Below are 13,360 nucleotides of genomic sequence, written 5' to 3'. Positions count from 1 at the left end.
TCTAATTATGAGGAGCTATATGTATATACATCTCAGTGGTTTAGTAAAGTTGGCCTTTGGAGGAGATTTATAGATGATATCTTTTTTCATCTGGAATGGGGAGCGTGATGAATTGGAAGTGTTTCTTGAAGAACTTAATCAAGTGGATCCCAATATTAAGTTAACTTATGTGGTCAGTAGTGACATCTTATCTTTTTTGGATATACAGGTTATGAAATCAAATAGGGATTTGGTAGTGCAGTATGAGACTACTTTATTCAGGAAACCTTCCGATTGCAACACGCTCCTGCATTACAGTAGTTTTCATCCAAAGCCCCTACGGGACAGCATCCTGGTGGGGCAATTTTTGAGACCGAGGAAGGTTTGCTCTGGCGACGCGGATTTTCACCAGTAGGCAAAGCAAATGTATGGGAAGTTTGTGGAGCAAGGTTATCCACCTAAGGTTGTGGAAAAGAGCACGCAATTGTGAGCGTGAATGGTTTTTCACCCTCAGGAGCGCAGTGGTGAAGGGGCCATGGTGTGTGTACTGCCGTATTCCAGCCAGAGTTATCAAATTAAACAGATTATTCTTAGGCACTGTTCAGTGTTGCAGGTACATGAGGGCATGAGGGAAGTCCCTCAGTTTGCTTTCATGCGTGGGTGGAATTTGGCTGAGATCCTCAAATATAGAAAGCATACACGACATTCCACACTGGGTTCCCACATGGGTTGTGGGCGATGCATGTATTGCCAGCATGTTCTGGACACTGACCATTTGCGTATTCCTAAATCAGGGGGTAAGAAATTTTATTTGCGAACTAGGACGAATTGCCTAGCATGGGCAGTGGTATGTTGCATAGTGTGTCCTTGTGGTTTGTACTACATAGGACACACGAGGCGAGTGGTGAAAGGCCGTATAGCCGAACATTTGAGTAACATCCGTTGTAAACGGGATTCGGCTGCCCTTGTTAGTCATTGGTTAGAGAGGAATCATATGGCTGAAGATGTTAAGTACACAGTGTTACTTCATGCCAACAAGGATACAGGGAATGTATCGTAGTACTTGTTATATCAAGAACATAAGTTTATATTTCAGTGGCACACCCTGGCCCTTGTAGGGTTGAACGAGATTGACTGGTTTCAGATTTAGCTTGTTGAGGATGCAGCTCTCCGTGGTTGACGTCATTTGTGATGTCAGTAATGGGGGCGTATTTTAGGGGGTGTGGCCTGCTGGTGTGTAATGCGACGCCAGTAGTGTTCTATATGCTGGACGGAGTTTTCTTCCCGGTAAGCCGCAGGTAAGAATTGAAATTTGTATTATGAGTATGATAATAGTCTTTATAAGGGTATGAGTTTGTGCGTTGGTGAACATAGAATGCAGTGGGTGTAGGATTAGGATTACTTTGTGTTTGTAGTACCCCTCCTGAAGAAGCCAACCGGTGAAACCTAGGTTGGGGGGGGTCGATGAATATGCATCAATTCAGTTGAAGTAATCAAGGAGGTGCCTGGAGCAGCTGTAATGGCCATATTCCACCACATACCAAGATAAATTATTTTTGTTTCTCATAGAGAAGTGATTGGTATTGTTAGAAACAATGTTCTATGGTATTGGTGGGAGAGACTGTGAGCAAGCTATGATGGTCTCTATACACAGCTACTCCGTGACTTTTCACTGGTTATAGTTGTGGGTCTGAGCGTTCACTATTAAGCACTTACCAGATTGTGAAGTTAATATTTATAAATTTACATATTATGGTATTATAAGGTGATCAATGAAAGTGGAGTGTTTATAACATTGTAAACATTATTCTTGCCAGATTAGTGTAATTTATATTCAACGTATAGTTTCTTTATTTTTTCAAATGGAAGTATTCTGAGTTTTAATTCCGAATTAGAAATTAAGTGCAAACATAAGGGCCTGTTTACTAAGCTGAGTTAGAGGCTAACATGCATTTAATGCAGCACAAAAAGGGCATCCCTCCTGCCAGGGATGTTGTGTGGGGGGGTGCTGGCAGAAGAGAGTGAGTATCCATTCGAGCATCCCTCCTGCAGGTGATTGTTTCGCGGTTTGCGGCAGGAGGAAGTGGGCATCCCTCCTGCCGGGGATGTTGTGGGGGGAGGTGTGCTGGCAGAAGGGAGTTGGCATCCTGCCGGGGATTGTTTCGCAGTTTGTGGCAGGAGGGAGTAGACATCCCTCCTGCCGTGGACAGTGTGAGGGGGTTTGGGGATGGTCACGGGGAGTGAGTGGGCATTCCTCCTGCCAGCTGGCTTGTGGTGGGGTTAGGCATCACACAATGTGGTGTTAATATTTTGGAGCAAAGAATTGTTTTATTTTGGGATTTTTAAAAAAAATATTTCCACTTTTTCTACTGATGTTCAGAATCCTCCAGAAAGTATCTTGAGACAAGGCATACTGATAGCTACACTGGCTAAGGTAAATCTGGTTCTCTTATCTACTCTCCCCTCACACGGGAGCAACCAATACAGCTCAGGAATTACCCACATTTCTAACAGTAAATCAGGCAATTCCTACACCTCAGCATGAAGTCCTGACCTTCATGGCCTAGATGTTAAAAGGCAGAACCTGCCAGTATCTCAAGAGGTAGGAGATGCATTGGCTTTCAGAAGACACTCCACCAGAATGTTTTTACTAGCATGAATAGACCACAGTTGCATAGTAGAGTGCCATCAACCACATGAATACCATCACAGGCCCCTTTCCATGACTGCTGATTTAATTCCGCTACCTTCTCACTCATGTCTTAGTTTTAACATTGACTTAAAGCCAAATATTGCTGTTAAGTATGAAAGAAAACAGATTTCCAACCATTTGCTTATCTCCAGGTTTATAAAAGGCATATAAGAACATAAGAATAGCCTTACTGGGTCAGACCAATGGTCCATCAAGCCCAAAAGCCCGTTCTCACGGTGGCCAATCCAGGTCACTAATGCCTGGCCAAAATCCAAAGAGTAGCAACATTCCATGCTACCGATTCAGAGCAAGCAGAGGCTACCCCCATGTCTTAATAATAGATTATGGACTTTTCCTCCAGGAAGTTGTTCAAACCGTTCTTAAAACCAGCTACACTATCCGCTTTTACCACAACCTTTTACCGCAATGCACATTGGGCGGAAGGTTTCATCATATTGTCTACAATGACACCCAGATCCCTTTCTTGGGCACTTACCCCCTAGATGAACCCTAGCATCCGGAACTGTGATTTGGGTTATTCTCAATATGCATCATTTTGCTTGGACACCCAGTCTTCAAATTTCCTAAGATCTGCCTGCAATGTGTCACAATCTGTATGCTTTTTAACAACTTGTGTGTAATTTATATGACTAAAAGGCAATATTCAGCCACTAATATCTAAATTAATATTTAAGTGAGACAAAGAAATAGAAGGTATCATCTGACATATCTAATTTGGATGTTTCAACTTATTGTGGATACCTAGTGGCTACTAAAATGGATAATGTCACTGAATATACATTTGAATTTAAATTGTCTTATTAAAACGTTCTTCTTGTAACTGGGCATTAACTTTGTAGAATTCCTTCCACAGAAAGAAAGTATCCCAGCCCCATATGCCTCCTGTAAAACTGCAAAATTAAATTATGAGAATTCTTTAGGTAAAAGCTGCTTAGGTGAGAATGGTTTGTACAATATACTTACACAATCTCATTTGGTGTTAGCTTGTTAGGCACCTATTCTGATGAGTTTGGGAAACTGGACTTTGAGCGCTCTCAGCATGGCTCAGGAATGAGCAATAGATCACAAGCAAAAAGATTTGTTTCTGCTCTAAACAGCATTGTAGAAAGAACTTACAACAACCTATTTGAGTTTCAAGAACTTCGGCAGATTGCAAAGGAGATGCAGATAAAGGTGAAGTATTGCAAAGGCAATTATAAATTCATACAGATTTTAAATTGTTGCAGTGTAGGCCTATCATAGATTTTTGATGCCAGTGTACAGTGCCAAGGGAGCAATCAAGTTTATTGGAAAGAAACATTTTTCCCAGCACATTTTTCTTGCTCATTTCCCTATCCCCGCTTTTTTTTTGTTTCTCTCCCGTTGCCATTCTTTCCTGCTTTTCTTCCACCTTCTCTTTCCACTCCCTTTCTTCCATGACTTTTACTCACCAGGCTCCTATTGATTTTCACAAATTGTACATAAACCCATGATATTTTTTTTTTTACCTTATCCCATCCATGCCATTGCTGTACCTATTGAAGAGTAAGGCCTTTAATCATCTCACTCTACATTCCCATTTTCAAATCATTTATGTTGAAAAGCACTGGTCCCAGCAAAGATCCCTGTAGTACTCTACTAGTCACCTTTCTTCACTGAGAGAAGTGGTCATTTAACATTATTCTGTTTTCTGTCTTTTAACCAGTTCCCAATCCACAACAGAACATTGCTGCCTATCTCTTGACTTTTTAATTTTTTCAGGAGTCTCTCAAGAGGGACTTTTGACAAAAGCTTTTTCAAAAACTAGATACACTACATCAACTTACTCACCTTTACCACATGTTTACTCACACCTTCAAAAAAAATGATATCCAATTGGTGAGGTAAGATTTCCCTTGGCTTAATTTATATTGATTCTGTTATATTGCACAAAGCATTCTTAAATACATTTAAAATAAAAGGGTGAGAGTTAGAGAGCTGCACGGGAACGGGGACGACGGGAATCCCGCGGGACCCGCGGGTTCCCCCTTTGGGTCGCGGGGATCCCGTGGGGACGCCCCTAGGGTCGCGGGGATCCCGTGGGGACGCCCCCTAGGGTCGCGGGGATCCCGTGGGGACGCCCCCTAGGGTCGCGGGGATCCCGTGGGGACGCCTCCGAGGGTCGCGGGGTTCCTGCGGGGCTGGATGTACTCAGTCGCGCGGCTCTTCTCCCTACCTTCTCTGCTTGCAGCACAGAGCCGAATGGAAGTCTTCCCGACGTCAGCGCTGACGTCGGGAAGACTTCCGTTTGGCTCTGCTGCAGGCAGTGCAGGTAAGGAGGAGAGTAGCCTCGCGGTTCGAGTGGCTACCAAGGGAGGGGGCGGTCCGCCCCGCCACACCCCGCCCCGGTTGCAGCACAGCCGGCCAGGTCCCCTTACTTTTGTGGCACTTCCCCGACCGACCGACAACAGCCCCGGTCCGACAATCCTCCCTGCCCTGTAGCCGCGAATCTAAATTATCTTCTTACAGCAGCTGTAATAAGGTAATTTAGATTCGCAGTTAAGGGCAGGGAGGTTTGTCGGACCGGGGCTGTTGTCAGTCGGTCGGGGAAGTGCCACAAAAGTAAGGGGACCTGGCCGGCTGTGCTGCACCCAGGGCGGTAGAGAAGGAGTGGGGAGAAGGACGCTGAAAGGCCATGGGGAAGACGGGAGGAGGGGGGGGAAGGACTCTGAAAGCACTTGAAGACAGAGGAGGGAGAAGGACGCTGAAAGCACATGGGGAAGACAAAGGGGTGGAGAAGGACGCTGAAAGGACATGGGGAAGACAAAGGGGTGGAGAAGGACGCTGAAAGGACATGGGGAAGACGGGGGGGATGGAGAAGGACGCTGAAAGGCCATGGGGAAGACAGAGAGGGAGAAGGACGCTGAAAGGACATGGGGAAGCAGAGGGGGGAGAAGGACGCTGAAAGGCCATGGGGAAGACAGAGAGGGAGAAGGACGCTGACAGGACATGGGGAAGATGGGGGAGAAGGACGCTGAAAGGAAATGGGGAAGAGAGAGTAGGGAGAAGACGCTGGCAGGGAAGAAGACAGATGCCAGACTATGGGGGGAGCGGAGAGAAGAAGATGGGTGCCAGACCAATTTGGAAGGGGGAAGAAAGGGAGAGGCACAGTAACAGAGCAAATGGAAGATGCAGAAGGAAGAGAGACAGTGGATGGAAGGAATTGAATGAGAACATGAGGAAAGCAGAAACCAGGCAACAAAGGTAGGAAAAGAATTATATTTCTTTTTTTTTATTTTGCTTCAGGATAAAGTAGTATATTAGTTGTGTTGATAAAAATTTATAAACATTAGAGGCTCTGGTAGAAACCCATTTGCAAAGTATGTATTCTTCCCAATTAATATTTTCAAATTAATAAAGTCTTTTTGCTTATTTGTAAATGGGTTTCTACCAGAGCCTTTAATTCAGTAGCATAATTAAATGAAATAACTATTTCTGAAGTTTATATGGACGGGCGGGGACGGAGGGGATTCCTCGCGGGGACGGGTGGGGACGGAGGGGATTCCTCGCGGGGACGGGTGGGGACAGAGGGATTCCTCATGGGGACGGGTGGAATTCCTCACGGGGACGGGTGGGGACGGGTGGGACTTTGGCGGGGACGGGTGGGATTTCTGTCCCCGCGCAACTCTCTAGTGAGAGTTTCTTATGGCATTAAGTTTAAGGCACTTCATTTTATACAGGATACACCTATTGCATTTCCCATGGTAGGTTATTTAGTGAAGCCCTCTATAAAAGATTCTTGCTATTAAGAACAGTTGAAACATAGAAACATGATGGCAGATAAAGGCCAAATGGTCCATCTAGTCTGCCCATCCGCAGTAACCATTATCTCTTTCTCTCTCCAAGAGATCCCACGTGCCTGTCCCAGGCCCTTTTGAATTCAGACATAGTCTCTGTCTCAGTACAGTTGATATGTAGGACTAGTCCAGTGTTTCCCTGTCCATCGTGTAGTTTTCCATCTTTTGTGAAATATTTTTAGTGTATTTTCAAGCTTTCTTTCTACTTTGGCTTTATATTGAGACATCTGATGTTCAGCTTACCTGACCTCAGGATTCAACCAATTTAAGATTTTTTTAGCAAAAAAATGTTTTATTTAATATGCCCATATGATCTTTTAGAATTGTAGAGCTATTTGAATAATATGAAGTCATAATTTTTTATTATTATTTCAGAAGAGATTCATAGATTTTGATTTGTATAAATTATGCCAGAACAGGCTAAAATATTCTTGTAGCTGGCTCACATTGATTTCTAATCATATATCAAACTATAGATGCATGGATTTCTGAAACTTGAATGCCCTTGCCTTATATTGTATTTCTTTAGCACTCTCCAGACCAGTAGAGGTTAACTTTACGAATGGGTATATATCTAATCATGACCAGCAGGTGGAGACTGAAAACAAAACTTTGGGACAGTATATCCTAGCCCCTCCTCTCTATTTCCCTCAGTCTTCTTTCAGTCTCCAGCAGGTGTTGAGTGATCTGTACCCATCTCCCTTGGTAGGGCTGTTGGAATTTGTTTAGGGGGTTTATTGTCCCTGTTTTTAGCCGGACGGAGCTTGGGCGGACTCTGTTTGGGGGTTCGTCTGACCTCGGGGGTGTCAAACCCGGCGGGTCACGAGCGGGGTCCCTCCCCCCACTTCCTCCACCTCCCCACATTTTTTTAGAGGAGCCTCAGCAGTAAGCCTTGCCCCCTAAATCAAGCAAGGCATATTGCTTTGAGAGCCTGTGGAGTCTGTTCTGTAAAAAAAAAAAAAAAAAATCCTGAGGTAGTGCTGGTCTGGAGGGTTGTATCCCTTTAAGAAAACTGTATTTTACTGTATTTTTTCAACTAACCGGCACTTTTTTGCAGCTAGGTCGCGTATGGAGCAATGAGCACTTCTAAAGGGAAAAAGTGCTCATTGTGCTCCAGACGCGAGGCACTCGCGGCCGGCCTGTGCAAGCGGTGTTCAGGCCGGTGTGGTGGAGGAGCTCCGTCGGCAGCGGCTGCAGGCGCCCAGAGCTCCCCGCCGATGGTGCCTCGCGAGTCGGCAGGGAACGGTGGGGAAGCCCGGTCTTCTCCGTCCGCCCACGGAGGGATTCCCCAAACCGCCGACGGTCGGGTTTTAGAGGATTCCCTCTCAGCTGATTTTTTGACAGCTGATGCCGGCTTGCCTGCTTTAGCGGCTGAGACTATTCAGGTTTCTCAGCCGCTTCAGGCTATGGAGGGAGCTTTTTTGGCGGGAAAACCGCCATCTTCTCTGTCTGGCCCCTCCATTTTGTCTTCCACCTCAGGTGACCTTCCCCCTGTTTTGACTATGCAGGGGCAAGGTTCTGCTGGGTCCCCTGCTGTGGCAGGGAGTCCCTTGGGACCCTCGGGGGGTTTTTCTCCTGAATTTTTCTTTTCTTTATGCAGAGCCTATTTTCAGGCGGCTGGGGGTCCCGGTTGCGCCCAGGGGGTTTCGGGGGGTGGGGTTTCCTCCGCGCTCCCTGCGGCTTTGCCTCTTTCGTCTGGCGTGACGTCCCCTCCGCCGCCTCCCTTGTCCAAGCGTCTGCGGGTGTCGTGGGACGAGAATTTGTGGTCGGAGGAACGGGTCGGTCTGGAGGAGGACCTGGACCCTTCTGAGGAGTTCCAGGACTCTCTGGAGGGGACGGAAGCTGGCGGCGGGTTGTCGGATTTCCCGTTCTCCAGTGACGAGGCGTCCGTGGTGCGCCTTTTTCAGAAAGATGAGCTGCCTGACCTTATTCAGCAGGTTTCTTCGGTTTTGCGTTTTGAGGACGCGCCGCCGGAGACTCCGCGTGTGGGGGACCCCCTGTTACGGGGGATCCGTTCCGTTTCCCGCTCTTTTCCTATGCATCAGGATATTCGGGATATTATTCTGGAGCAGTGGAAAACGCCGGAGACGCCGTTTCGGCTGGCGCGCAGCATGGCTCGCCTGTATCCCATTCCTGAAGGGGATCGGGCTACGTTAGCTTCGCCAGTCGTGGATGCGGTGGTCTCGGCAATTTCCAAGCGGCATACCGTGCCTGTTGAGGGCGGTTCTGCCTTGCGGGACCCTGAGGAGCGCAAATTGGAGAGCATCCTTAAGCAAAATTTTCAGGTCTCTGCCTTTGGGGTCCAGGCGGCTATTTGTGGGGGACTGGTCGCTCGCGCCGTGTTTCGGTGGGCGGAGCGGGTTTTGGATCGAGAGTCTGACGACTGGTCTCTGGTGGATCAGGAGGTAGCGAAGATTGAGATGGCGGCCTCATTCCTCTCAGATGCTCTATATGACTTGGTGCGGATCTCGGCTAAGTCTATGGCTTTTGGCGTGGCCGCAAGGCGTGTGTTGTGGCTGCGCGCTTGGGCGGCGGATGCTGCGTCCAAAGCTAAGCTTACTAAATTTCCCTTTCGGGGGTCGTTTTTGTTTGGAGAGGACTTGGATAAGTTGATTCAGACTCTGTCGGACTCGAAAGTTCCCCGTCTGCCGGAGGACCGTGCCCGCCCGGCGTCTCGGGGGGGTGCGGCCCGGGGGCGTTTGCGGGATTTTCGCAAATATCGCCCTGGGCGTGGGGCTGCTTCTTTCCAGTCTCCGGGATTTTCCCAGGGTCGGTTCTTCCAGCGCATGCAGCCCTTTCGGGGGGCCCGTCGGGGGGCAGGGAATCCCTCCGCCGGTTCCCCCGCTTCCCGTCCTGCACAATGACGCCTTGCCGGCGCCCCCTTTGGTTCCGGTGGGGGCCCGGCTGCGCGAATTTTTCCCCAAATGGGCCGAGATCACGTCCGATCAGTGGGTCCTGGAGGTGGTGCGGGACGGTTATGCCCTGGAGTTCGCCCGCTCTCTGCCGGATTTTTTCCTCGCTTCTCCATGTCAGACTCCGGGGAAGACGCAGGCTTTTCGCCAGACCCTTCAGCGCTTGCTAGATCTCAGGGCAGTTGTTCCGGTGCCCCCTCCGGAGTGGGGCACGGGCAGGTACTCCATTTACTTTGTGGTGCCCAAGAAGGAGGGGACTTTTCGGCCCATCCTCGATTTGAAAGGGGTCAACAGGGCTCTCAAGATTCCCTCTTTCCGTATGGAAACTCTGCGGTCGGTCATTCTGGCGGTTCAGCCGGGGGAGTTTCTCACTTCTCTCGATCTGACGGAGGCCTACTTGCATGTTCCCATTCGGGCCTCTCATCAGCGTTTCCTGCGCTTTGCGATCTTGGGTCGGCACTTTCAGTTCTGTGCGCTTCCCTTTGGGCTGGCCACGGCTCCTCGGACGTTCACCAAGGTGATGGTGGTCGTCGCGGCAGCCTTGCGGTCGGAGGGCATCCTGGTACACCCCTACCTGGACGACTGGTTAATTCGGGCGAAGTCGTTGCAGGAAAGCTCCCGGGTTACTGCTCGGGTGGTGGAGTTTCTCCGGTCGCTGGGCTGGGTGGTCAACCTTTCCAAGAGTCGGTTGGTCCCGGCTCAGCGTCTGGAGTACCTAGGGGTGCTGTTCGACACCTCCTTGGGGAAGGTCTTCCTCCCAGAGGGCCGGGTGAGCAAATTGCAATCTCAGATTCGCCTGCTTTTGGCGTCCCGGTGTCCTCGGGCGCGAGATTTCCTCCAGGTCTTGGGGTCGATGGCGGCGTCCCTGGACGTGGTGAGGTGGGCGCGGGCCCACATGCGTCCTCTCCAGTATGCTCTGCTCCGGAGGTGGTCTCCCCAGAGGCACGGGATGGATGTTCCGGTTCCCCTGCGAGGCTTGGCGCGCTGCAGTCTGCGTTGGTGGCTCCAGACCCCTCACCTAGTTCAGGGGGTGGGTCTGGATCTCCCGCAGTGGACGGTGCTCCTGACGGATGCGAGTCTCCTGGGTTGGGGGGCTCAATGTTTGGGTCACTCAGCTCAGGGCACCTGGTCTGCGGAGGAGGCCGCCTGGTCGATCAACGTGTTGGAGACCAGAGCGGTCCGTCTGGCGCTGTTGGCTTTCCACTCCCTGTTGCTGGGCAAGTCGGTCAGAGTGCTGTCGGACAATGCCACGGCGGTGGCTTATGTCAATCGTCAGGGGGGCACCAAGAGCACTCAGGTGGCGCAGGAGGCGGCTCTGCTCATGGTTTGGGCGGAATCCCATCTGCTGGACCTCTCGGCCTCTCATATAGCCGGAGTAGAAAATGTTCAGGCAGACTTCCTCAGTCGTCACTTCCTAGATCCAGGAGAGTGGTGTCTCGGCGCCGAGGCGTTTCAGTTGATAGTGCAGGCTTGGGGGCAGCCCCTGATGGACCTGATGGCCACGGGTGGCAACGCCAAAGTGCTCCGCTTCTTCAGTCGTCGCAGGGACGGTCTGGCCGAGGGTCTGGATGCTCTGGTCCAGCAGTGGCCAACGGAGGGGCTGTTGTATGTGTTCCCTCCTTGGCCGCTGGTGGGCAGAGTGCTTCTTCGCATTGTTCACCATCCGGGTTTGGTGGTGCTGGTGGCGCCGGATTGGCCTCGCCGTCCGTGGTATGCGGATCTGGTGAGGCACCTGGTAGCGGATCCTCTTCCTCTGCCTCTCTCGGACGACCTTCTGATGCAGGGTCCCATTCCCATGTTCGACCCGTCTCCCTTCTGTCTTACGGCGTGGCTCTTGAAAGGGGTCGCCTTAGCAAGAAGGGATATTCAGACAAGGTGATCTCTACACTGTTGGGGTCCCGGAGGCTTTCTACCTCTCGGGCTTATGTGCGGGTTTGGCGTCTCTTTGAGGAATGGTGTCGGGCGCGGGGAGTGACCTCTTTTCGCGCTTCTCTGCCTAACATTCTGGAGTTCTTGCAGGATGGCCTGGATAGAGGCCTGGCTTGGTCTTCTCTCCGGGTTCATCTTGCGGCCCTTTCGGCTTTTCGAGGGTTGGTGTCAGGTCAGCGTTTATCGGCTCTTCCTGATGTGATTCGGTTTTTGCGGGCGGCCAAGTTGCTTAGGCCTCCCCTACGGCCCTCGGTTCCCTCTTGGGATCTTAATCTGGTTCTCTCTGTTTTGGTGCGTCCGCCTTTCGAGCCCTTGGATGACTGTTCTTTGAAGGACCTTACTTTGAAGGCGGTCTTTTTGGTGGCCATTACTTCTGCTAGGCGTGTTTCTGAGCTGCAGGCTTTCTCTTGTAGGGCTCCCTTCTTGGAGTTTTCTAGGGAGCGGGTCGTCTTGCGGCCTGTTCCTTCCTTTCTGCCTAAGGTTGTTTCTCCTTTTCATGTCAATCAATCGGTGGTTCTCCCGGTCTTGGGTGGTCGGGAGGGCTCTTCTGAGCAACGGCAGCTGCGCAAGTTGGATGTCGGTCGGGTCCTTCGCTCTTATGTGCAGCGGACCCAGGAATTCCGGAAGTCCGATCATCTCTTTGTCCTCCTGGCGGGTCCTCGTCGGGGAGCTGGCGCTTCTAAGGCTACTATTGCGCGCTGGATCAAGGAGACGATTGCTTCCGCTTATCTTCTGAAACAGCAGCCTGTTCCGGAGTTTCTCAAGGCTCATTCCACTCGGGGTCAGGCGGCTTCTTGGGCTGAGTCGTCGCTCGTGCCTCCAGTGGATATTTGTAAGGCTGCGGTTTGGTCCTCCTTGCATTCCTTTGTTCGTCATTATCGGGTTGATGTGCAGGCGCGTCGGGACACGGTGTTCGGTGAGCGTGTACTGGTATCGGCCCTTCGGGGGTCCCGCCCGTGAGAGGGACTGCTTTGGTACGTCCCATTCGTAAAGTTAACCTCTACTGGTCTGGAGAGTGCTAAAGAAGGAGAAATTAGGTTCTTACCTGCTAATTTACTTTCTTTTAGCTTCTCCAGACCAGTAGAGGTCCCCACCCTGTCTGTTGTTGTTGTTGTTGGGGCTGTTGCGCGGGCAGTTTTTGGTTTTTGCTGCGGGTTCTAGTATTTTTCTAGGGCCGGGGAGAATTGAAGAACAGCGGCTGTGGCTCGGCTGGCTTAGCTGGCGAGCTGTGGGGACATTCTTCCTTCGGGAATTTCTCCTCTGCATTTTCCAACAGCATTTTGGGTATGTTATTTGTTACTCCTTTCGGAGTATTGTTTTTTCTCTCTGTTGTTTTCCAGTTCTTGGTTCTGCTTGGCTATTCGGCAGACTGAGGGAAATAGAGAGGAGGGGCTAGGATATACTGTCCCAAAGTTTTGTTTTCAGTCTCCACCTGCTGGTCATGATTAGATATATACCCATTCGTAAAGTTAACCTCTACTGGTCTGGAGAAGCTAAAAGAAAGTAAATTAGCAGGTAAGAACCTAATTTCTCCTTCATCCCTACATTTTATGCACTCTATATGACCTCTGTTCAATTCCCAATCTTCTTTCTAATTTGCTGCCACCTCATTCTACTTTTATAGCACTTTCTGCATGTGCTAAATTATCCTTGTCTCCACCTCCAAATCCTGCCTCAAAACTTGCTGATTATGCAGAGCATTTTAGTAACTTCTAAGCTGTAACTCCTCCTGGTACCTCTCTGCTTCAGCTGTCATTAACAATCAGTTTCACAAGTCTGTAGTTTCTTGTGGATTGCTTTCATTGTTAAGTAATCTCATGGTTAGTGCAGTGTCCTGAATACAAGGGAAGCCAGGTTCAATTCCCATTGTAGCTCCTTTGTGACTCTGGGCAGGTCGCTTAACCTTCCATTGCTCCAGGTATAAAATACGAGGGGTGTTCAAAAATTGATCTACCTGAGTATGAAGGAAAATAACAAGCATGTTGAAACAAGTATATGCATGTTGTGACATG

At 49.7% G+C, this 13,360-nt stretch overlaps 1 protein-coding gene across 3 annotated transcripts in view; it reads left to right on the top strand.

Moving 5' to 3' along the window:
- The window catches only part of MCM8 (minichromosome maintenance 8 homologous recombination repair factor), a 169,259-nt gene that overhangs the window by 152,562 nt on the left and 3,337 nt on the right, over window positions 1–13,360 (top strand). For all 3 annotated transcript variants that reach the window (XM_033938266.1, XM_033938265.1, XM_033938264.1), the window contains one exon: window positions 3,676–3,865. In XM_033938266.1, coding sequence (XP_033794157.1) covers window positions 3,676–3,865 — 190 coding nt within the window. The remainder of the gene's footprint in view (window positions 1–3,675; window positions 3,866–13,360) is intronic.

The sequence above is a fragment of the Geotrypetes seraphini genome, chromosome 3 (assembly GCF_902459505.1).
Source record: "Geotrypetes seraphini chromosome 3, aGeoSer1.1, whole genome shotgun sequence".
In the NCBI taxonomy this organism is placed as follows: domain Eukaryota; kingdom Metazoa; phylum Chordata; class Amphibia; order Gymnophiona; family Dermophiidae; genus Geotrypetes; species Geotrypetes seraphini.
The sequence above is the reverse complement of the archived record's forward strand: the minus strand, read 5'-3'. Positions and strand labels throughout refer to the sequence as shown.